The 25,004-nt window shown below is 42.2% G+C and overlaps 1 protein-coding gene and 1 long non-coding RNA gene across 6 annotated transcripts in view; both read right to left on the bottom strand.

Annotated features, from left to right (window-relative positions):
• LOC123573984 (uncharacterized) overlaps positions 1-25,004 on the bottom strand; it is a 123,470-nt gene that overhangs the window by 55,482 nt on the left and 42,984 nt on the right. The gene's annotated exons all lie outside the window — the stretch shown is intronic.
• Positions 1,290-2,683, bottom strand: LOC102124219 (zinc finger protein 701-like). The gene is given in 2 exon segments (XM_065546017.2): positions 1,290-1,955; positions 1,957-2,683. Coding segments are annotated over 2 exon segments (1,386 nt in total). The 5' UTR covers positions 2,677-2,683.

The raw sequence follows: 25,004 nt of genomic DNA, 5'->3' as shown, positions 1-25,004 counted from the left end.
GTGTAGAAAATCACAATCAGCCAAAATACTACTGGAATTAATAAACACATTCAGTGTGTTTGCAGAATAAATTATCAGCACCAAAAATTAGTTGAATTTCCATATATAACAATAAACAATTTTAAATGAAAATTTAAAAACACTTCCGTTTGCCACAGAACTTAAATAAACACTTAGGCATAAATGTAAAAAGCTGAGAATTTCCTACCTTGAAATCTACAAACATTGATCAAAATGATTAAAAACATATATAGAGATACAACCCATGTTGATGGTTTGGAAAAATTAATATTGTTAAATGATTGTATAACCCAATGTGATTTAGATTTAACACAATACCCATAAAAATCCCCATCAGTTTTTGTTAAACAAAAAACAGGCTGGGAAAAGTGGCTCATGTCTGTTGGCCAGGCTGGTCTCAAAGTCCTGACCTCAAGTGATCTACCCACCTTGGCCTCCCAAATGCTGGGATTACAGGCGTGAGCCACTGCGCCTGGCCCAATCCTCTTAACATAAACACCTTAATGTCAATTAATGCTTGAACTCAATGTTTTAAGTCAACTCAAACTCAAGTCAATGCTGAATTGACTCTAAATTAGTCAATTAATCCTTGCTATACTCATTGCATTTGGAACTATTACCTCAAAAATGAATTCTCTGATATTCTGCAAGTAGTGACCTCAGACTGAAGACCTTACCACACATATGACATTTGTAAGATTTCTGCCCATTATGGATTCTCTGATATCTACTGTGGTGTGAATGTGAAGTAAAGGTTTTGCCACAATCATCACATTCGTGAGGTTTCTCTCCTGTATGAGATCACCAATGTGGCTCAAGCCTGTAATCCCAGCACTTTGGGAGGCCGAGACGGGCGGATCACAAGGTCAGGAGATCGATACCATCCTGGCTAACACGGTGAAACCCCGTCTCTACTAAAAAATACAAAAAACTAGCCGGGCATGGTGGCGGGCGCCTATAGTCCCAGCTACTCGGGTGGCTGAGGCAGGAGAATAGCGTGAACTGAAAAGGCGGAGCTTGCAGTGAGCTGAGATCCAGCCACTGCACTCCAGCCTGGGCGACAGAGCAAGACTCCGTCTCAAAAAAAAAAAAAAAAAAAAAAAAAGAGAGAGATCACCAATGAACTGCAAGGTATGAACGATGTCTGAAAAATATGCCACGTTTATTACACTTGTAAGACCTCTCTTCATTATGGATTCTCCAGTGTTTTGCAATGGTTGTAGCATTACTGAAGACTTTGTGACAATCATTACATTAGTAAAGTTTCCCTACACCATGGATTGCTTGATGGTGAGTAAGTGTTGACTGCCCATTAAAGGCTTTGTCATACTTATTACACTTGTACAGTTCCTCTCCAGTGTGAATTCCAGTATGTTGTACCAGGTGTGAATCACACCCAAAATCCTTGTCACAAACCTTACATTTCTATGGTTTCTCTCCAGTATGAACTCTTCTATGTATTTCAAGAAGTGGTTTGAAATTGAAAACCTTGTCACATTCTTCACATTTGTAAGGTTTCTTTCCAGTATGAAGTCTATGATGACATGCAAAGTTTGATTGTTGCCTAAAAACCTCGCCACATTAATACACTTGAAAGATTTCTTTCCAGTATAAAGCCTATGATGACATTCAAGGTTTGATTTTCTATTAAAAACCTTGCCACATTCATTACACTTGTAAGGTTTCTTTACAGTATGAAGTCTATGATGACATGCAAGGTTTGATTTGTGATTAAAAACCTTGCCACATTCATTACACTTGCAAGGTTTCTCTCCAGTATGAATTGCCTTGTGAACTAAGAGGGCTGAATTGTGACCAAAGGTCTTGCCACACTCATTACACTTGTAAGGTTTCTCACCAGTGTGACATCTATGGCATGCAAGGTATTGCTTCTGGTTAAAGACCTTGCCACATACATTACATTTATATTGTTTCCTCTCCTAAATGGATTTTCTGATGTTTTTTTAAGAGTGAGCTACAATTAAAGGCTTTGCCACGCTCATTACATTGGAAAGATTTTTCTCTCATGTGTACTTCCCATTTTTTTGTAAGTAATGAAGAATGGAGGGAATTATTCCCATACTTATTTGAAATACGGTTTTGGGGCCTACAAGAAATTCTTTGGGATGCTGCAACTGAGAAAGCATCGTTGATAGACTTCTCAACTTGATTACCAATTTTCCCTTTGGGCTGAAATAGGTGCAGTTCAGTCAGATGCGAATGAAAGCTTGATCCAAGCTGATCTTTAATAAGCTTGTTTCCAGCATGCCTTTGATCATATCGGCCTGTACTACCCGTCAACTTTTTTATTTCTGTCATGGGTGCTTCACGGCCATTTCTTTTATCTTCTTGCCACTGAAACACAAAGTCATGAATATCTTTCTCAATTTCCTGAAAGCAAAAATCTCCAATGTGATGACTTACATGTCTTTGCAGTGCGCCTGTGCGGAGCACTTCTGTGTTGCCTTGCCCTGTTGATGACAACTTCTTCATCATGCATTTGGAAGAGATATCCAGGGAGATCAGGTTCCTATAATTCTCCAACATCACGTCTCTGTATAAAGTCCTCTGAGCAGGGTTCAGGCATTTCCACTCCTCCTGAGAGAATTCTATGGCCACATCCCTGAATGTCAATAGACCCTGAGGAAGAGCCATCCCTGACCCCTTTGCTTTCCTCTTCCTCTTCCGGGTTTCTTCCTCATTTACCAAGAGTCTTTAGAAGTCAGTCCACTGCAGTGTGACCTTCACTCCACGGGATTCGCTTCCTGGTCCAATTTAACTTTAATCTTTACATGCTTTGTATTTTTAATGAAGAAAGTGAGGAATTATTATTATTATTATTATTATTTTTGATATAGAGTCTCACTCTGTCACTCAGGCTGCAGTGCAGTGGTGTGATCTCTACTCACTGCAATTTCTACCTCTCAGTTTCAAGCAATTCCTGTGCCTCGGCCTCTCGAGTAGCTGAGACTACAGGCATGGGCTATCATGCCCAGCTAAGTTTTGCACTTTTAGTAGAGAGATGGGGTTTCGCCATGTTGGCCAGGCTGGTCTTGAACTCCTGACCTCAAGTGATCTGCCCACTTTGGCCTCCCAAAGTGCTGGGATTACAAGTGTGAGCCACCATGCCCAGCCGGAAAGTGAGGAATTTAGAATAAGCTCTGACTCCTGTAGAACCATAGTACCTTAAATCCTAAAGATGAAAACTCAAAGAGTAGAAATAATAATAAATTATCCTGATTCTTGTGATTTAGGTTTTTGTGTGTCACTTGCTTGGGCAGTTAACCCATCATCTTCAAGAAAACTGATAGCAAATGTCCATATAATGTTGAAGGTCTAAACCCTGAAACAAATGAAAAACAAACAGCAATGACAATGAACCTGATATCAAGAAAGATGCTGGGCCCAGTGAGATGGCTCATGCCTGTAATCCCAGCACTTTGGGAGACTGAAACAGGAGGATTGCTTGAGCCCAGGAGTTTCAGATCAGCCTGTGCTACATGGCAAAATCTCAAATCTCAAATAATAATAATAATAATAATAATAATAATTTATTTTATATAATATATATTTATATAATAATTATATATATAATTATATACATATATATGGAGAACCCACCCCCAATATTTCAACGTAGGTTCTTTCTATTTTTCATAAGTGTTGGCTGGCTGAGGAATAAAGAGAGACAGTATAAAGAGAGGAATTTTACAGCTGGGTCACCAGAGGTGACATCACATATTGATAGGACTGTGATGCCCACCTGAGTCTCAGACCAGCAAGTTTTTATTAAGGGTTTCAAAAGGGGAGGGGATGTAAGAACACAGAGTAGGTACAAAGATCACATGCTTCAAAGAGCAAAAAGCAGAATCACTGATAAGGGTCTAACAAAGATCACATGCTTCTGAGGGAACAGGGCAAAGGGCAAAAGCAAAACCACTGATAAGGGTCCAACAAAGATCACAGGGCAAAGGGCAAAAGCAGAACCACTGATAAGGGTCTATGTTCAGTGGTGCGCATATTGTCTTGATAAACATCTTAAACAACAGAAAACAGGGTTCAAGAGCAGAGAACGAGTGTGACCACAAATTTACTAGGGTGGAGGTTTCCCAACCCTAGTAAGCCTGAGGGTTCTGCAGAAGACCAGGGCGTATCTCAGTCCTTATCTCAACAGCACAAGACAGACATCCCCAGAGCGGCTGTTCATAGACCTCCCCCTAGGAATGCATTCTTTTCCCAGGGTACTAATATTAATATTCATTGCTAGGAAAAGAATTTAGCGATATGTTTCCTACTTGCACATCCATTTATAGGCCTTCTGCAAGAAGAAAAATATGGCTCTTTTTGCCCAGCCCCACAGGCAGTCAGACCTTATGGTTGTCTTCCCTTGTTCCATAAAAATCGCTATTATTCTGTTCTTTTTCAAGGTGCACTGATTTCATTGTTCAAACACGCATGAGTTACAATCAATTTTTACAGTTAACACAATTATCACAGTGATCCTGAGGTGACGTACAACCTCAGCTTACGAAGACAACAGGATTAAGAGATTAAAGACAGACATAAGAAATTATAAAAGTATTATTTGAGAACTGATAAATGTCCATATTAAGATGAAATCTTCACAATTTATGTTCCTCTGCCATGGCTCCAGCCAGTCCCACCATTCAGGGTCCCTGACTTCCCGTAAAAAAAAAATACAAAAATTAGCCTGGTGTGGTAGCATGCACCTGTAGTCCCAGCTACTGGGGAGGCTGAGGTGGGAGGTTCGCATGAGCCCGGGAGGTCAAGGCTGCAGTGAGCCATGATTGCACCATTGCACTCTAGCCTGGGAGACAGAGTTAGATCCTGTCAAGAAAAAAAAAGGGAAGGGAAGGGAAGGGAAGGGAAGGGAAGGGAAGGGAAGGGAAGGGGACGGGGAAGGGGAAGGGGAAGGGGAAGGGGAAGGGGAAGGGGAAAAGGAAAGGAAAGAAAAGAGAAGGAAAGGAAAGGAAAGGAGAAAAGAGAAAACAGAAAGAAAAAGAAAAGAGGGAGGGAGGGAGGGAAGGAGCAGGGGAGGGAGGGAAGGAAAGAAAAGGAGGAGGAGGAGGAGAAGGAAGAGGAAGAAGAAAGAAGGAAGAAGGAGAAGCAGAAGAAGCCACAACTGTGAAGGCCTCCTAACATTATAACTGAAGGGACACTTTGTGAACCAGAGAAATAGGCAAAGACAAAACAGAATATACAGAAAGGAAAGAAAACAAACAAGAGAAAAAGACAGTTAAGAAAATAGCTCCTAACTGATTATATGCTACATGCTAAACAAACATTCCTAACATCTCTTTGGAAAACGATCTGACTTCAAGCCAGCCACAAAGTGCCAATGTTGTTTAGTAAGAATGTCATCCATTAGCTCAGATGGGAGGATGAGGTACTAAAGCTTTGATAGCTACAGATGGAGTTTATGTATTACCGTATCACCAACATACCAAGAATGTGGTCAAGCAAACGAAAGGTGATTAGACTAGAAAACATCAACAAATGGCTTAAATACATTTTTTAAATTTATTTTATTTAATTTATTTATTTATTTATGAGATGGAGTCTCGCTCTGTCTCCCAGGCTGGAGTGCAGTGACAGGATCTCAGCTCACTGCAAGCTCCGCCTCCCAGGTTCATGCCATTATCCTGCCTCAGCCTCCCAAGTACCTGGGACTACAGGTGCCCACCACCACACCCGGCTGATTTTTTTTTTTTGTATTTTTTTAGTAGAGACAGGGTTTCACCATCTTCCACATGTTTCTACCAAAGAAGGAAGACAATTGCTATAGAACCAATAATAACAACCAATCTTGGATGTCACAAGTCTATCTTTCAAAACTTGAGAAAATTTTGTTGCTTCATATAGAAGCATGCTCTAGCTTCTTTAGCAGAAGCTAAACTCTATTTCATTTAATTCCTCCAGAATTTGTATGCACAGCAAAGCAACTTGGGTACTGTGGTTCAGGAAGATGCCATCACATTTTGTTTATGAATTCTCAAGCCTCACAATGTTAGGAATGACAGTTGGAAAGGTAATTTCCACGAGCTAGAGCTTCCAGTGCGTGAACCATTTCAGTGGATGTGAGTGCAGTGTTTATCTGCCTTTTCTCATAAAGTCATATAAATGTAAATTTCATGGTTTCCTGTATTTCCCCTGCATCAAGTCAAGTAGTGCATATTAACTACTTGATGAGTTCCTCCCCTCACCAGAGAAAAAAAAAAACAAAATCCTGGCTCATTTCCCTAGTGAACCCTGGCTCATAATATTTAGGCCTATAGTCTGGGGCTACCCAGAGCAACTGTAATCACATGTAACGCTTCATAAAAGCAACATGCAGCCACCCTCAAGTCTGTCTGAGTCAGCAGTCTGAAGAGACTTCAGGCCTCCCAGAGCACCTCTATTAATTAAAAGGATGGGTTTCAGCACCTCACTTGGTTACCCAGGGAAGAAAGAATGTTGGAGGAGAAATGCCTTGTAGGACAGGAATCTCCTCCTGGACACACGGTGATAGTGGACACACACACCCCCTCAGGAGACGAGACACTTGGGCCCTCCTGACTCTTCCAGGTGGTGCAGGGTTCTAGCCTCCTGGAGGGCCCCACCTTTCCCACAGCCCTATGCCCCCACTTCTGAGGGAGTAGGAGAAAAAGAACAATTTCCTCTCCCTCCCTTTCTCTGTCTGTCTCTCTCTCTCTGTCCTCCTCTTCTTTTTTTTTTTTTTTTTCTCTCTCTCTCTCTGCACACATACACACATACGCACACACCAGATTGTGAGTTAAGACACTGATAGCCTCCTCCAGGCTATACGCATTTTGAGGCTCTGTAAAAGCTGGTTAAGAGGAGACCCAATAGAAATGAATCCAGAAATGTGCGAGTGGGAAATCAATTGACCTGCAAGTAATAAGCTACAATTCACTTACATGTTCACACTGCTGAGCATGGAAAGTGAAGTATCTGGGATAATGAATGCCCCTTATCCTGTCCATATAATTCTGTACCAACACTGGTATCATTTTGGCAACACTCAGTGTTAGATTTTTATTCATGATGGTTTTCGTCCCCAGTAATATACACAGATCTTATTTTATATCTTAGAGCTTCAAAAGAAAACATATTGAGACAAGCTTCTTCATGGCTAGTCATCTAACATGCTCTCCTTTATTTCTAAGGAAACAAAGTACATATTTTCTCCAATGCTACTGAAATTTCAACTCCCGCTATTTTCTTTTAGGGCTTTGGGGAGTCAGTGTTAGTCAAATACTAATGATAGTCAAAAGAGCTAGAATTTGTTATATAATTTTCCATTTACAGAAATGCAAATGATATTTAAAATCAGAATAATTTCAGAACTAGTACATTGCTTTCTTGAAATAATCTGTTCAAAACCTCATAGTTCAAATCATATACAAACGCAAATTTACTGGCATATATGAGTATCTAACATGAAATTTTTTAAATGTTGGAACCTTCAGATTCCAGAGAGATAAAATATTCTGTAAAATGCTCAACCTCTTGGAATTGTCTTCAGTCAGGTCTGTGGTTCACATATATAAACTCACTCAGCTGGGATGGCATAGATATTGTTGTCTTGGTTGCCCCAGACAATATGATCCCAATGTACTTTGAGGGTCTTTAGGGCTTGTCCCCAGAATATTGTTTTTAAGACCTTATTTCAGTTGTCTAACAACTGAAAAATAGAATTTGTGGAACGGCTTCTTGTCAAAATCACATCAATTTCTCCTTAATTTTTGTCCTAGACCAAAGTGTTATACAGATACAAATTTCCTAGGGAAATGCTTATAGTAGGCATTAGTTGGTTAAGATTTCAAACTCTGAGCTATCTCATCATTTTCCAACATATGCTCAAAGTGGAAAATATGGCCCTTTACTTCTTCACATTTAGAAGTGATACTTTGAATTATGTAGAAGATAAACTGATGGCATTCCATATGCTCTGAGAGAGAGTTCAGGGTCAATCAGCAGTTGCTAAGTTGCCACTGAAGGACAAACATTGCCCTCAGGAAAGCAGAGACAACTCCATGGATGAGAGATACTGGCTGTGTTAGGCCATTCTTGCATTGCTAGAACTGCCTGAGACTGGGCCAGGCGCGGTGGTTCATGCCTATAATCCCAGAACTTTGAGAGGCCAAGGCAGGCAGATCATGAGGTGAGGAGCTCAAGATCAGCCTGACCAACATGGTGAAATCCCTCTCTACTGCACAGGTTGCAGTGAGCTGAGATTACACTACTGCCCTCCAGCCTGGGCGACAGAGCCAGACTCCATAAAAAAAAAAAAAAAAAAAAAAAGTGACAATTAGGAGCATTTAGTAAAATTGGTCTTCAATGTTTATTAAGACTTGTATAGGTCATAGGTAAGTGTATTCATAAATAAACTAAGCAAACTGTGATAAATAAGGCCAGGAATGCCTTTTATATAGTTACACAGGAAAAGTAAACCTAAAGGTATTAGGAATCATCTCTCATAGCTAAACCCTGACAAACAGAAATTACTTTTAGTGTGCACCATCTAGAGTGGAAAAAAAGAATTCCCAATTTACCCTACAAAGCTTTCAGATCTTTCATTTTTTTTGCTCATGAGGTTGCTAGCTGTCTTACAAATATTTGATTTTTTAAAAAATCTTGCAAGAGTAGAAATTCAGTATACCACCTTAGCCACTTGATGTCTACTTTGCATCTGTTAAAAAGGGTTGGGGACAAAGTTGCACTCAGTGACGACAAAACACTACCATCAACGTAAATACCTCAAAATGAACTTCTGATTAGAAGGATTTTTTGGCTGGGAGTGGTGGCTCAGGCCTAGAATCCCAGCAGCACTTTGGGAGGCCTAGGTGGGAGGATTGCTGAGGCCAGGAGTTGGAGCCTAGCCTGGCTAACAGAGAGAGACCTCACCTGTACAAAAATTACAAAATTAGCTGAGCATAGTGGCACACTCCTGTAATCCTAGCTACTTGGTAGGCTGAGATAGGAGAATTGCCTGCGCCCAGAAGTCCAAAGTTGCAGTGAGCCATGATCACACCACTGTACTCCAGCCTGGGTAACAAAGTGAGAGCCTGCCTCAAGAAAAAAAAAAAAAAATTCTAGCATGGTCGTCGTGGTGCTTAGATTGTAATTGTAACGCTTCTGTCATTATTAGTCATTTTATCATGTAATTTTTAGTTAAAATAATTTTTTCCCTAAATTATTTTGGCTCACTCTGAAAGAATTGAAGCTTATACATTTTGAGCATTCTTGTGTATATGTGTTTGAACATCCTTGTCTGAGCAAGCACCCTTATTGTAGGTTGTGGGGAAAAGAAAGATATCAGACTGTTACTGTGTCTATATAGAAAGAAGTAGACATAAGAGACTCCATTTTGTTCTGTATTTGAGATGCTGTTAATCTGTGACCCTACCCCCAACCTTGTCCTTGCAAGAGACATGTGCTGTGGTGACTCAAGGTTTAATGGATTTTGGGCTGTGCAGGGTGTGCTTAGGTAAACAAGTGCCTAAAGGCAGGATGCTTGTGAAAAGTCATCACCATTCTCTTTTTTTTTTTTTTTTTGAGATGGAGTCTCGCTCTGTCGCCCAGGCTGGAGTGCAGTGGCCGGATCTCAGCTCACTGCAAGCTCCGCCTCCCGGTTCACGCCATTCTCCTGCCTCAGCCTCCCGAGTAGCTGGGACTACAGGCGCCCGCCACCTCGCCCGGCTAGTTTTTTGTATTTTTTTAGTAGAGACGGGGTTTCACCGTGTTAGCCAGGATGGTCTGGATCTCCTGACCTCGTGATCCGCCCGTCTCGGCCTCCCAAAGTGCTGGGATTACAGGCTTGAGCCACCGCGCCCGGCCATTCTCTTAATCTCAAGTACCCAGGGACACGTACACTGCCAAAAGTCACAGGGACCTCTGCCTAGGTAAGCTAGGTATTGTCCAAGGTTTCTCCCCATGTGATAGTCTGAAATATGGCCTCATGGGAAGGGAAAGACCTAAGTGTCCCCCAGCCTGACACCTGTTAAGGGTCTGTGCTGAGGAGGACTAGTATTAGAGGAAAGAAGGCCTCTTGGCAATTGAGATAGAGAAAAGCATCTGTCTCCTGCCCGTCCCTGGGCAATGGAACATCTCGGTGTAAGACCCGATTGTACGTTCTGTTTACTAAGAAAGGAGAAAACCGCCTTAGGGCGAAAGGTGGGACTTGCTAGCGCAATGCTGCTCTTTATGCACTAAAAAGGTTTATGGAGATGTTTGCCTATGCATATCAAGGCACAGCACTTTTCCTTAAACTTATGTCACAGAGAACTTTATTCATATGTCTTACTGCTGACCTTCTCCCTACGATGATCCTATTATCCTGCCACTTCCCTTTTTCTAAGATGGTAAAGATTATGATCAATAAATACTGAGGGAACTCAGAGACCAGTGCTGGTGCGGGTCCCCTGGGCCCACTTTTTCTTTCTCTATACTTTGTCTCTGTGTCTCATTTCTTTTCTCAAGTCTCTCGTTCCACCTAATGAGAAACACCCACAGGTGTGGAGGGGCAGGTCACCCCTTCAGTAGGTAAAACTTTCACTATAGTAGTTTTTTTGTTGCTTGGTTGGTTGGTTGGTTGGTTTTTTTGAGATGGAGTCTTGCTCTTGTCACCCAGGCTGGAGTGCAATGGCGCGATCTCGGCTCACTGCAACCTCCGCCTCCTGTGTTCAAGTGATTCTCCTGCCTCAGCCTCCCAAGTAGCTGGGATTACAGGGGCCCACCACCATGCCCAGCTACTTATATTGTATTTTTAGTAGAGATGGGGTTTCACCATGTTGGCCAGGCTGGTCTCAAACTCCTGACCTCAGGTGACCCGCCCACCTCAGCCTCCCAAAGTGCTGGGATTAGAGGTGTGAGCCACCATGCCCAGGCATGGTAGGGTTTTAATTATAACCTATATATGCATCCTCCAAGTTATTTTGTACAAGATCTAACTGTGTGCTGTCTACAACAGACTCATTTTGGATCTAAGGGGCACACATAGGCTAAAAGTGAAATGGTGAAAAAATGATATTTCATGCAAACAGGAACCTAAAGAGAGTAGGGTGGCCATAATTGTATCAGACTAAATAGACTTTAAAACAAAAACTTGCCTATTTCCGTGGAGTATCTTTATCCACCCTTAAAAAAAAAAAATCCATTCAACCAATCCATGTCTTTTAATTGGCATGTTTAATCTGTTAAAGTAATTACTGAGCCAGGCACAGTGGCTCATGCCTATAGTGCCGGCCACTTGGGAGGCTGAGACAGGAGGATCACTTAAGCCCAGGAGTTTAAGGATGCAGTGTGCTATGATCTGCACTCCAGCCTGGGCAGCAGAGCAAGACTCGTTTCTAAAATTAAGTAATAACAAAAGTATCCATAGACAGATGAACAGATAAGCAACATGTGGTATATTCACACAATAAAATATTGTTTAGCCATATCAAGATTGACATTGTGATATACACTACAATGTGAACCTTGAAAACATTATGCTAAGTATAATACGCCAGACAAAATGGCAAGGACTGTATGATTTCACCTCTATAAGGTATCTAGAACAAGTGAATTCATAGAAAAAGAAAATAGAGTAGTAGTTTCCAGGGGCGGGGTGGGGACAGGGAGATGGAGATTATTGCTTAATGGTTACAGAGTTTCTGTTTCAGGAAATAAAGTTTCAGAAATAGTGGTGATAGTTACACACATGGTGAATGTACTTAATGCTACTGAATTGGACACTCAAAAATGGTTAAAATGGTAAGCCTCATGTTCTGTATAATTTATCACAATTTTATTTATTTATTCATTTATTTATTTATTTATTTATTTATTTATTCATTCATTCGTAGATGGAGTCTCACTCTGTCACCCAGGCTGGAGTGCAGTAGCGCGATCTCCGCTCATGGCAACCTCCGTCTCCCGGGTTCAAGCAATTCTCCTGCTTCAGCCTCCTGAGTAGCTGGGAATACAGGTGTGTGCCATCACTCCCAGCTAATTTTTGTATTTTTAGTAGAAACGAGGTTTCACCACATTGGTCAGGCTGGTCTCAAACTCCTGACCTCCTGATCCACCCACCTCGGCTTTCCAAAGTGCTGGGATTACAGGTGTGAGCCATCACACCCGACCAATTTACCACAATTTTAACAAGACAGCAGGAACTCAAGATGGTTCAGGGAGGAGCTGATGCCCTCGGGAGAGCTGACATCTTCAGCCCTCACTCCACAGTTCTCTGGGCTCCTACCCTTGTTTCATTTCCCTCACTTTTACCGACTCAGCCACATGTGTTTTTTAAAATTGTATTTTATGTAGCATTTATATTTTTACAGCAGAAATAGTTTTCAAAATATCTATCATATTGCCAGAAATGTAAATATTCCCAACTTTTTTTTAGTTCTGCTGAAGTCTTATTACGTGTTTTTTTTTTTTTAAGTCTACTAGATATACTGTTATATTTTGTTAAAATCCCATGGCATTAGAGAGTGTGTATATAGTACATTCCCACTTGTGTTTTAGTAAAGGGGGTCAGAGACAGATTTGGACTCACTATTTTTATGCAAATAATATACTAGTGGAGTACATCAGTAACTGCTAACAGTTTCTTCTGGAGAGAGAGAAAAGAGACCTAGGGAGCAGTGGTTTTTGGATTATTTTACTGTATATGTGTGTGTGTGTGTGTGTGTGTGTGTGTGTGTAGTTTTCACTTAAAAAAAAAAAAAAAAACTATTTTTGGCCAGGCACAGTGGCTCACACCTATAATCCTGGCACTTTGGGATGCTGAGCTGAACAGATCACCTGAGGTCAGGAGTTCAAGACCAGCCTGACCAACATGGTGAAAGCCCAGCTCTACTAAAAATACAAAAATTAGCTGGGCATGGTGGTGAGCCTCTGCTAAGCTACTCTGGAGGCTGAGGCAGGTGAATCACCTGAAACCAGGAGGCAGAGGTTGCAGTAAGCAGAGATCACACCATTGCATTCCAGCCTGAGCAACAGAGTGAGACTCCGTCTCAAAAAAATAAAAAGAAAAAGAAAACTAATCGTTTGAAAAGGACTCCAACTTCCAGTTTTCCACAGAAAATACATTAAATACTGTACATTTTATGTGAGCTTTTGAGATTGCTTTTAAAAAAGAGAAAAAACGTACATTTTGTTACAAGTTACATTTTGTTATAAGTTACAACAAAAATTTACATTTTGTTACAACCATGCTGCTTTAGGTTTATACAACTTTCTCTTTTAAGGAACTCATGAACCTGCTGAATTCTAACCTGCAAGCCTCAGGGAGGTGAGCTTGAAAGGGTTACCAAATCATGGGCAAAGGTGGCCATGAGTGCCCTGCACTGCACGTCTTCATCTCCAATTCTCCCTCAGCAGGGTAGCTTTTTCTAAGAGATAAGCTTGCATCCTCATGAGAGAGGAAATGGCTGACCTCATCACACTTCTCGTATCCTCTTTGGTGGAAATAAGATATTTCCCCTGAAAGGATGTATCTGAAACTAAACTGATAGCAACAAATACATTTTCAGTTTAAAATAATGATCTTTTTTTCTAAATAAAAATTAATATGCCGGGCGAGGTGGCTCACGCCTGTAATCTCAGCACTTTGGGAGGCCAACGCAGGTGGATTGCTTTGAGCTCAAGAGTTGGAGACCAGCCTGGGCAACATGGCAAAACCCAGTTTCTACAAAAAAAATACAAAAGTTAGCCAGGCATTGGTGGCTCAAGCCTGTAGCCCCAGCTACTTGGGAGGCTGAGGAAGGAGGTTTGCTTGAGCCCAGGAGGCCAGAGGTTGCAATGAGCCGAGATTCCGCCACTGCATTCCAGCTTGGACAACAGAGTGAGACTCTCTCAAAACAAAACAAAACAAAAACAAGTGAAAGTTTATCAGAATGAAAAAAAAAATATGTATTTGAGTGAGTCTAAACTGTAAAGCCTGAGATAGAACTATCTCCAAAAAATACAATGAGAAAAACTAGTTTTAGAACAATATCTATATATAGTAGAGCTCTAAGTTTAAAAACATAAAATCCAAACTAATGTTTTATAATAAGACTATGTCTATATTACTTGTTTAATTTTTTGATGGAATATTTATTGTCTAAATTTTGGTAAATGCAGAGAAGTTGAAGGAAGGAAATTGAAAATGGCTCAATACATTTCCCCACAAAAATAATGCCTGTTAACATTCTGGTAGATTTCCTTCCAGCTTCTTTCTTTCTTCTTTCATATCTTTCCTCCTTCCTTCCCTTTCTTCCTTCCAACCTTGCTTCCTTCTCTTTCTTTCCTTTCTTCCACCTGTCATGTATACATATAAATTACAGTTGTAATTGATCTATGTTCTGCTTTACTCCCTTTGCATATAAGTATTCTGCCATGTCAGCCGGGCACGGTGGCTCACACCTGTAATCCCAGCACTTTGGGAGACCAAGGAGGGCAGATCACAAGGTCAGGAGTTCGAGACCAGCCTAGCCAACATAGTGAAACCCTGTTTCTACTAAAAATACAAAAAATTAGCTGGGTGTGGTGGCGGGTGCCTGTAATTCCAGCTACTCAGGAGGCTGAGGCAGGAGAATCACTTGAACCTGAGAGGCGGATGTTGCAGTGAGCCAAGATACCACTGTTGCACTCCAGCCATGGCAACAAGAATGAAACTCCATCTCAAAAGAATAAAAAGTATTTTTCCCTGTCAATAAATATTAATTGAAACCACAATTTTAAGTAAATAATATCAGTTTATATGAATATATAATTTACTGAACTATCTTTTTTTTTCTTTTTTGTCTTTTTTGCTTGTTTTTTCTACTATATAACTTGATGAAAATCCTAATATGTGAAGCCTATCTGTATTTTCCATCTTTCCTACTGGAAAATTTCCTCAAAGTGGAATTACTGGGTCAGGAAATGTGAACATTTTAAAGAAAGTGTAAGGCCTAATTTTTTTCCAAAAGTGGTTGTACTAATTGTTGTGTCCATATCCACTCCCACGAAACATACAGGAATGCCTGTTTTCCTCATCTTGACACTGGGAATAGTCCTTTTTAAAATTCTTTAACACACGCACATCCTTTAATTTAAATTTATTTTTCTTTTAGAGATGAGGTCTTGCCCTGTTGCCCAGGCTGGAGTGCAGTGGCATGATCATAGCTCACTGCAGCCTCAAACTCCTGGGCTTGAGCAATCCTCCTGCCTCATCCTTCAAAGTAGCTGAGACCACAGATGCATGCCACCACCACCACACCAGGTTTGTTTTGTGTTTTCTTCATTTGTTTGTTTGTACAGACAGGGTCTCACTTTGTTGCCCAGGCTGGTGTTAAATCCCTGGTCTTGGATCTTCCTGCTTTGGGCTCCCTAAGTACCGGGATTAGAGCCATCATGCCCCACCTAAATCTCTTTACAAGAGACATTGAAAAATTTTAGACATTTATCAAATGTTTGTATTTTTACATTTTTAACATTTAACATGTTAAAAATATTTCCAAATAGGGCCAGGCGCGATGGCTCAGGCCTGTAATCCCAGCACTTTGGGAGGCCAAGGGGGGCAGATCACAAGGTCAGGAGATCGAGACCGTCCTGGCTAACATGGTGAAACCCCATCTCTACTAAAAATACAAAAAATTAGCCTGGTGTGGTGGCGGGCGCCTGTAGTGCTAGCTACTCGGGAGGCTGAGGCAGGAGAATGGCGTGAACCTGGGAGGCGGAGCTTGCAGTGAGCTGAGATCGTGCCACTGCACTCCAGCCTGGGCGACAGAGCGAGACTCCGTCTCAAAAAAAAAAAAAAAAAAAAAAAAAATATATATATATATATATATATCCAAATAATAATAATTATTTCACTTTGAAGTGTGTGTGTGTGTGTGCATGTGTGTGTGTGCGTGCATGCATGCGTGTGTGTCTATTTCTAGGTGCTGAGAGATGAAGTATACAGAGTTACCACAAGAGGGCCCTAGCACACAAATTATATTGAAATCTTAAGACTTCTTGAACTTAATTCCCAACAAGCCAGGATCTCCATAACTGGATAGGTTCATTAATTCTGAATTTTAAGGGCTCCCAACAATTGGCAACAATGTGCTGAAGAGAACAAGGGACCGTAGCTCAGCAATTCAGAAAGTGAGGTTTAAGCAGTGGTTTATTCCTCTGCACGCCACCCTGGCCCTCCTTCCTTTCTCCACCACAACTTCCTGTAACTTGATTCTTGTCAGATATCCTCACTCTGAAATTTCAAAAGAAGTAATCACTTTATTTCTGGGATACCCTTCAGTCATTCATTTGATTGTTTATCAAATGTTTATTACTCTACATAGTTAATCATTGAATGATGGTTTTTATTTTCTTTTAACTATCAAAAAAAAAAAAATTAGCTGCTATGTGCCACTGTCCTAGGTACTGAGAATATAATGATAAGCAAAACCAGACACTGTCCCTAGCCTTACAGAGCTCACACCTGTGACATCCATGCTAGCACATATAAGCAGACTTTCAGAAAATTCCCTAACAGACGGCTTTGCCTTGGTAGGAGACATCATGCGCAGCCCACAAGGGATGTGTCTGCTGCTCTAAGGTCCAGAATATTGTCTCTGTGACCCATGACTACATCCTACTGTGTCGTGAGTATTAAGCCATCTAGCTATGTATAACATAAGGCTTTTAAAATTGCTTTCTAAAAAACTTCACAGTGTAATATACCTACACTGTAAAGAGTTCAGATCATATGGAAAAGGAAGTAACCGAATGAAAATCACCCATAGTCACAATCTTCAGAGATAGTTCTTTTTAACAGAACTCTTTTTTATAAACAAATCATTATATATCTACATATTCGACATGTATTGACTACTCACTATGTAGAAAGCATATCCCAAAGCTATGTCTTATTTTACTTAGGTTGCCAATAACAAAAATCATAGGCTGGGTGGCTAAAACAGTAGCAAGTTATTTTCTCATTGTTCTGCAGGCTGGAAGTCCGAGGTCAAGGTTCTGGTCAATTTGGTTTCTGCTGATGGGTCTTTTCCTGCCACCTTCTCACTGTGTCCTCATACGGCCTCTCCTCGGTATGTGAATGGAGAGAGCCAGAGAAAACTCTTGTTATAAAGACACTAAGCCTATTGAATTAGAGCCCTCTCTTAAGACCTCACTTAACCTAAATTATTTTGTTACTCTAAATCCTGAAAGTTAGGCTTCAGTATATGAATTTGGGGGTAGGGGGGCACAAAACATTCAGTTCATAACAGGCTGCAAAGTCTTTGCAAATGAACAAGGCACAATCTTTGCCCACTTCTCACTTATGCAAGAGTCCATGCTGCAAACTATATTTCTGCCTCTTTGTGTTTTGTTTACCTTATTATCTTTTGCAATTTCCACCAGTGCCAGATAGACAAGGTTAGGAAAGGAAGGGAGAGTCAAGAAAATTTTACTTTCCTCTCAGTTTGGAAAGTATTCTCTAGAAAAAGAGGTTGATGCTCTCAGGTACTCCAAATATTCTTAAAAGGTAACGGTGAAGCATTTGCCATGTCTCCTTCTCCAGTGTCCTGGCTGTCCTCTGGGGCTTCCCACAAGGGTTGGGGTTGTTCAGTACATGTCATGGGCCCCTCTTTACACTGATCTACTCTAGAAAGGAGCAATAATTCCAAATTCCCCTACTTTAGGGCAAGGGCAGGACTTGGAATGAGTTTCCCAGTGGAGCCTGCCACTCACTGGCTCCTTTGTGGGAATCAGCACAATGGAGAAGACTAAGTTTTATGGACTGAATTGTGCCCCTCCCCCCAAAAAATCATGTTGGAGTCCTAACCCACAGTATATCAGGATAGGACTATACTGAAGATATGATGATTAAATTAAAACAAGGTGATTAAATTACGATGAGGTCATATGGGTGGGCCCTAATCCAAAGTGCATGTGTCCTTATAAAAAGAGGACATCTGGACACACAAGGAGACACCAAGGATGTGCGCATACAGAGGAAAGGTCACACGAGAACACAACAAGAAGGCAGTCATCTACAAGCCAAGGAAAGAGACAGAAGAAACCAACCCTGCTGACACTTTGACATTGGACTTCCAGTCTCCACAACTATGAGAAAATGAATTTCTGTTGTTTAAGCCACCCAGTCGGTGGTACTTTGTTATGGCAGCTCTAGAAAACCAATGCCCCAAGCCATAGTGAGGAGTCAAAAACCCTCCTGTCTCATCTGTGTAACTTCATATCTAATTTGCAGTGAGTGAAAGTAAAGGTGAGAAAGATGGATGTGACTAGGTCACTGTCTTAGTCCATTTTTGTTACTATAACAGAATACCACAAACTACATAATTTATAAACAGTAGAACTTTATTTGGTTCATGATTCTAAGGCCTGGGAAGTCCAAGATCAAGGGGCTGCATTTGATGAGGGCCTTCTTACTGCATCATCCCATTAGCAGGAAGTGGAAGGGCAAGAGAGCATGTGCTAGAGACAGCAAGCAAGCAAGATTGCTGAACTCACTTTTATAACAAACCCACTCTTGTCATGACTCACCCACTCCTGAGATGGCGACATTAATCCATACATGAGGCCAGAAGGCCTCAAGATCTAGTCACCCCTTAGGAAGGCCCCAACACTACTGCATTGGAGCTTATATTTTATGTTCTCAACACATGGACTTTGCGGGACACGTTCCAATCACAGAAGCCGCTAATGAAACTGAACATAGGGCTGGATTTATTCATTCAGAAAACATTTCCTAATGACTCACACTGTTGTGAGTAGCATTGAGTGAAATATAGTCTCTACTCTTGGGCAGCTCGTGACCCAGAAAACCAATTATCAGAATGTGGCATGAGAAGTGCCACCTAAGATAGAGATAAACTGGAGAAACTATAGAAGAAGAGAAGAGGAGACCAGAAAGACTTGTGAGAAGAAATTACACTGCCGTTGAAGTCTGAAAGAAAACTAGGATCCAGTTTGGAAGGAAAGAGAAACAGGAATCTAGGAAAAAACAAACAAATAAACAAACAAATATGTACAGAGCTGTGTGGACTTGTGACAGCATCATAAATTTAGAGACTTGCAGGTATGTCTGGAGCAATGGGCCTGAAGGAGAGAGAAGGGGGATAATTTTAGAAAGAGTCAGGGGCCAAATCCTGAAGGGCCTTGTGTGCAGATACTATCGTTGACCTAGCCCTTATTCATTCTCCCCATCTTCCTCGTAGTAAAAAACAAAACAGCCACTAGAAAAAAATCCACTGCTTAGTATTTATATTTCCTATGTTCCCTTGCTGTTAAGGTAGCTGTGACAACAGTCCTGGCAAAAGTGCAAGTCTACTGGGAATTTCTAGGAATGTTCTACTTTCCTAATCAGAAATCACCTTCCCTTCTCACCTCATCTTCCTACCTGGAATGCAGTTGCTACTGTGTTTGGGTTTTTCTGTTACCTGCAGCCAAACACAATCCTGATATGACTGGTTTTACAGAAATTCAGGTAAGGAAGCTGTGAGAATGTGATCACCCACTCTGGACAGAGGTAGTGCGATGAAGTCTTCACAGCTAGAAGTCAGGAAACTTCCTGTCTTGTCTGTATAACTTCATGCAGTGAAACTAGAGGTGACAGAGTCAATTCACAAATTATTAAGAAATTCACAGATTATTAAGAAAGCAGAATCAATAGGATTTGGTGATTAATTGGATGTGACCTATTGGGAATTATCATCAAGAGATGACTTTTCTCTCCTTCTAAATTCCTGAACTACAAATTCCACCATTCTCCTACTTGTTTTTTCCAACCCAATGTTTTTCCTTTCTCCCAGCATTTTCCATTCCCCATTTCAAGAAGCTGACCAATTTTTAATGTGTCTTTGTTCACATTACAAAGTTGTGTAATTGGATCTGAAAGAGATGTTGCACAAGACAGCCCACTCTCCTGGCTTTTATTTTGAAAAATCTGTATTTGTTTTGGGAGTGTGCTGGTCATTTTCTAGGGACAGGAGACTGACCACTCACTGCCTTCAAGCAAGGAAACAAACCCAGTGAGAGAAGCTAGAGGGATTTGCTGAGACTAAAACAGGGAATATAGCCTCCTCTGGTGTTCCCAGCCTCAGTGAGAGGCCCCACCGGGTGGTTCAAGCTGCTAACCTATGACTCAGTCCTCTCCAGTATTTCCTCCCACATTTAGCCCATCACCTACTCCTTTCTATTTTATTCTCTGAATATCTCCTGTGTCCCTCCATTTCTTTCAAACTCCACTGCCACAATCACCCAACCATACTCCATAAAATGATCTTTTCAAATTTGGAGTACTTTAAAAAGTATACAAATATTTTAATGGCCTCCTTTTGCTCTTAAAATAGACCAAACTGTGGCTCATGCCTGTAATCCCAGCACTTTGGGAGGCCGAGGTGGGTAGATCACCTGTGGTCAGGAGTTTGAGACCAGCCTGGCCAACATGGCAAAACCCCATCTCTACTAAAAAATACAAAAATTAGCTGGGTGTGGTGGCGGGCGCCTGTAGTCCCAGCTACTCGGGAGGCCGAGGTGGGAGAATCGCTTGAACCCGGGAGGCGAAGGTTGCAGTGAGCTGAGATTGTGCCATTGCATTCCAGCCTGGGAGATAGAGTAAGACTGTCTCAAAAAAAAAAAAAAAAAAAAAAAGACCAAAGTGCTTAACATGTCCTCCGGTGACTGACCTCTGTCTAGTTCTCCAGCCTCGCCTCTCTATTCTCTGCCCGAACTCCAGCCATGGTGACCTTGCAGCAACCGGAAAGCTCTTTCCCTCCTCACAGAATTTCCCCTCGCTGCCCTTCTCCCACCTGGTGAGATCTACTTAACTGCCACACCCTTCTGTGCAGACACCACACACATACACACACCTTGGCCACCTTCATTCATTCTTCAGGTTCCAGCCCAAATGTCATTTCTTTAGAGAAGCCCTCCCTGACCCCCCACCCTACTCCCCTAAATCAGGGACCCTGCTTTAAGTCATGGGTTTCTTTTCCTTTTTCTTTTTCTTTTTTTTTCTGAGACAGGGTCTCACTTTGTTGCCCAGGATGGAGTACAGCGGCACAATCACTGCTCAATGCAACCTCAACCTCCTGGGCTCAAGCAATCCTCCCACCTCAGCCTCCCGAGTAGCTGGGACTATAGGCACACACCACCATGCCTGGCTAATTTTTGTATTTTTTGTAGAGGGGTTTTGCCTTGGTGCCTAGGCTGATCTCAAACTCCTCTGCTCAAGCAATCTGCCCGCCTTGGCCTCCTAATGTGTTAGGATTTACAGGCATGAACCAGCAAACCCGAACTATGGGTATCTTTTACGGTATGTTTTCATGATATCTTTGTGTGATTATGTGATTGTTCTGTCCCCTACTATCTATCATAAACTCCACATGAGTAGGACTGCATGCATTATTTTCTCTCCAGGGTCTGGTAGTGCAGACCTCACTGCACAGGTTAGGTACCTGGGCAGTAAGTCCCTGATGGAGATTTGTTGAATATGCAAAAATAAGAGAAGGAAAAGAGAGAGTCTAGAATGATTACAGGCTTCTGGTGCAAGCAACCAGGTGAATTATGAAATTAGATTCAGTTCAATTCATTTTAATTCTTTTATGAAATAAAGCACAAGAATATGTGCATGCATGATACAGAGAGTTGAAAGAGGTACATCCCCCTCTGGCACTCTAAGGATTCCCACTGGCTTCTCTGTGGATGGAAATGGCCATTCTATTATAACATGCAGCACACCCTGGCAGAAATAAACTGTGAAGGCAGAATTCTGAAAGGGCAGGCTGAATTTGCTCATTTGGGGAGCTTAATCTAGACTATATCTAGATAGAATGATTCCTAGAAAGGTTACCTTGAGATTTTATGAAGATGACCAAAAACTTATTAATACTTACAAACATGATATGGACTTTGGGTAACAATGATGTGTCAGTGTAAGCACATCAATTCTAATAAATTGTAACAAATTGTAAAACTCTGGTGCCAGATGTCAGTAGTGGGGATAGCTGAAGAGGGGTTGCAGGGGGTTATAGGGGCTTTCTGTCTTTTTTGCTCAATTTTGCTGTGAACCTAAAACTGCTCTTTTAAAAAAAAATTAAAAACCAATGTGTTAAAACTAATTTACACAAAAAGACAAAAATCATGATTCTCATTCAGCAAAAAAAAAAAAAAATGAACATGTTAAAGATTTTGCTTTACTCAGAATTTAGGCATCAGTCTAGTATTAAAACTGGTTCATGCTGGCTGGGCGCAGTGCCTTACGCCTGTAATCCCAGCACTTTGGGAGGCCAAGGCAGGCGGATCATGAGGTCAGGAGTTCAAGACCAGCCTGACCAATATGATGAAACCCCGTCTCTACTAAAAAAAAAAAAAAAATACAAAAATTAGCTGGGCGTGGGGGTGCACGCCTTTAATCCCAGCTACTCAGGAGGCTAAGGCAGGAGAATCACTTGAACCTGGGAGGCAGAGGTTGCAGTGAGCCGAGATCACGCCATTGCACTACAGCCTGGGCAACAGAGTGAGACTCTGTCTCAAAAAAAAATAAAAAGAGGCCGGGCGCGGTGGCTCAAGCCTGTAATCCCAGCACTTTGGGAGGCCGAGACGGGCGGATCACGAGGTCAGGAGATCGAGACCATCCTGGCGAACACGGTGAAACCCCGTCTCTACTAAAAAAATACAAAAAACTAGCCGGGCGAGGTGGCGGGCGCCTGTAGTCCCAGCTACACAGGAGGCTGAGGCAGGAGAATGGCGTAAACCCGGGAGGCGGAGCTTGCAGTGAGCTGAGATCCGGCCACTGCGCTCCAGCCCCGGCGACAGAGTGAGACTCCGTCTCAAAAATAAAAAATAAATAAAAAATAAAAAAAATAAAAAGAAAAAACTGGTTCATGTGCTCGCTTCGGCAGCACATAAACTAAAATTAAAATCAGTTCAAAGGAGAAGTCAGCCTGGGTGCTGTGGCTCACATCTGTAGTCCTAGCACTTTAGGATGCAGCAGTAGGAGAATCACTTGAGGCCAGGAGTTTGAGTCCAGCCTGGGCAACATAGTGAGACACTATCTCTTCTAATAAAAAATAAAAAGGCCAGGTGCAGTGGCTCACACCTGTAATCCCAGCACTTTGGGAGGCTAAGGTGGGCGGATCACAGGGTCAGGAGTTCGAGAACAGCCTGGCCAAGATGGTGAAACCCCATCTCTACTAAAAATACAAAAATTAGCCAGGCACGGTGGCAGACGCGTGTAGTCCCAGCTAATTACTTGGGAGGCTGAGGAGACAGAATCGCTTGAACCTGGGAGGCGGAGGTTGTAGTAAGTCGAGATTGTGCCACTACACTCCAGCCTGGGCAACAGAGCAAGACTCTCTCAAAAAAAATAAAATAAATAAAAAATAAACTTAAAAAAGGAAAAGTCAAAGAGCAGACACATTTATGTAGCTGGAATATTGCAATGAATGTGCAAATGCAGGCAACACTCACTTCCTCCACAGTGTACTTCTGCTGGACAGGACAGAATTTGCATGTCTATAGACAAGAAACATTTTGCATTTGTATCTGCTACCTATAAGGTACAGTGTTGTACAACAGCTCCCAAGGAATTAGAATCTGCCTTGTAGAAAGATATGCTATAATTTGCCATTGAAGCACACGTCTTCCTGTACACATACCTACAACAAAGCATTAAGGCTGGATGGCCCCAAGGTAAGGAGAATCCACTGTGTCTGCACAGACTTTGTGTAGACTAATCAGGATGGTTTCCTGGGCATCCCTCAGAACTTCTATCTGACATGATCTGATAGATGTAGGAAAATTGAATACTGCCCTGACATTTCTGCCAAAGCATTGTATTTATTCCCTGGACAGCAGCAAGGCACTGACTTCTTTGTTCTGGACTTATTTATTTTTTTAAACAGTTTTTCTGGGGGTATAATTTACATACCATAAAACTCACTTGTTTTGATTTGCTGGCAAGATGGCTGAATTGGAACAGCTCCAGTCTGCAGCTCCCAGCTAGACCAGCGCAGAAGGCAGATGATTTCTGCATTTCCAACTGAGGTACCCGGTTCATCTCATCTCAGTGGGACTGGTTGGACAGTGGGTGCAGCCCATGGAGGGAGAGTTGAAGTAGGTTGGGGCGTCACCTCACCTGGGAAGCGCAAGGGGTCAGGGGATTTCCCTCCCCCAGCCAACGGAGGCCGCGAGAGACTGTACTGAGAGGAACAGTGCACTACAGCCCAGACAATGCGCTTTTTCCATGGTCATCACAACTGCAGACCAGGAGATGCCCTCCAGTGCCTATGCCACCAAGGCCCTGCATTTCAAGCACAAAACTGGGTGGCCATTTGGGCAGACACCAAGCTAGCTATAGGAGTTTTTTGTTTTGTTTTTTCCCCCATACCCCAGTGCAACATGGAATGCCATCAAGACAGAACCATTCACTCACTTAGAAAGGGGGCAGAAGCCAGGGAGCCAAGAGGTCTGGCTTGGCAGGTTTCACCCCCATGGAGCCCAGCAAGCTAAGATCCACTGGCTTGAAATTCTCACTGCTAGCACAGCAGTCTGAGGTTGACCTGGGATGCTTGAGCTTCGTAGGGGGAGGGGCATCCACCATTGCTGAGGCTTGAGTGGGCGGTTTTACCCTCACAGTGTAAACAAAGCCGCTGGGAAGTTTGAACTGGGCAGAGCCCACCACAGCTCAGCAAGGCGGCTGAGAGCAGACTGCCTCTCTAGATTCCTCCTCTCTGGGCAGGGCATCTCTGAAAAAAAGCCAGCAGCCCCAGTCAGGGACTTATAGATAAAACCCCCATCTCCCTGGGACAGAGCACCTGGGGGAAGGGGCAGCTGTGGGCACAGCTTCAGCGGACTTAAAGGTTCCTGCCTGACAGCTCTGAAGAGAGCAGCAGATCTCCCAGCACAGCGTTTGAGCTCTGATAAGGGACAGGCTGCCTCCTCAAGTGGGTCCTTGACCCCCATGTATCCTGACTGGGAGACACCTCCCAGGAGGG

Source organism: Macaca fascicularis, chromosome 6 (assembly GCF_037993035.2).
Source record: "Macaca fascicularis isolate 582-1 chromosome 6, T2T-MFA8v1.1".
Lineage (NCBI taxonomy): Eukaryota > Metazoa > Chordata > Mammalia > Primates > Cercopithecidae > Macaca > Macaca fascicularis.
This window is presented reverse-complemented; position numbering and strand designations above follow the sequence as displayed.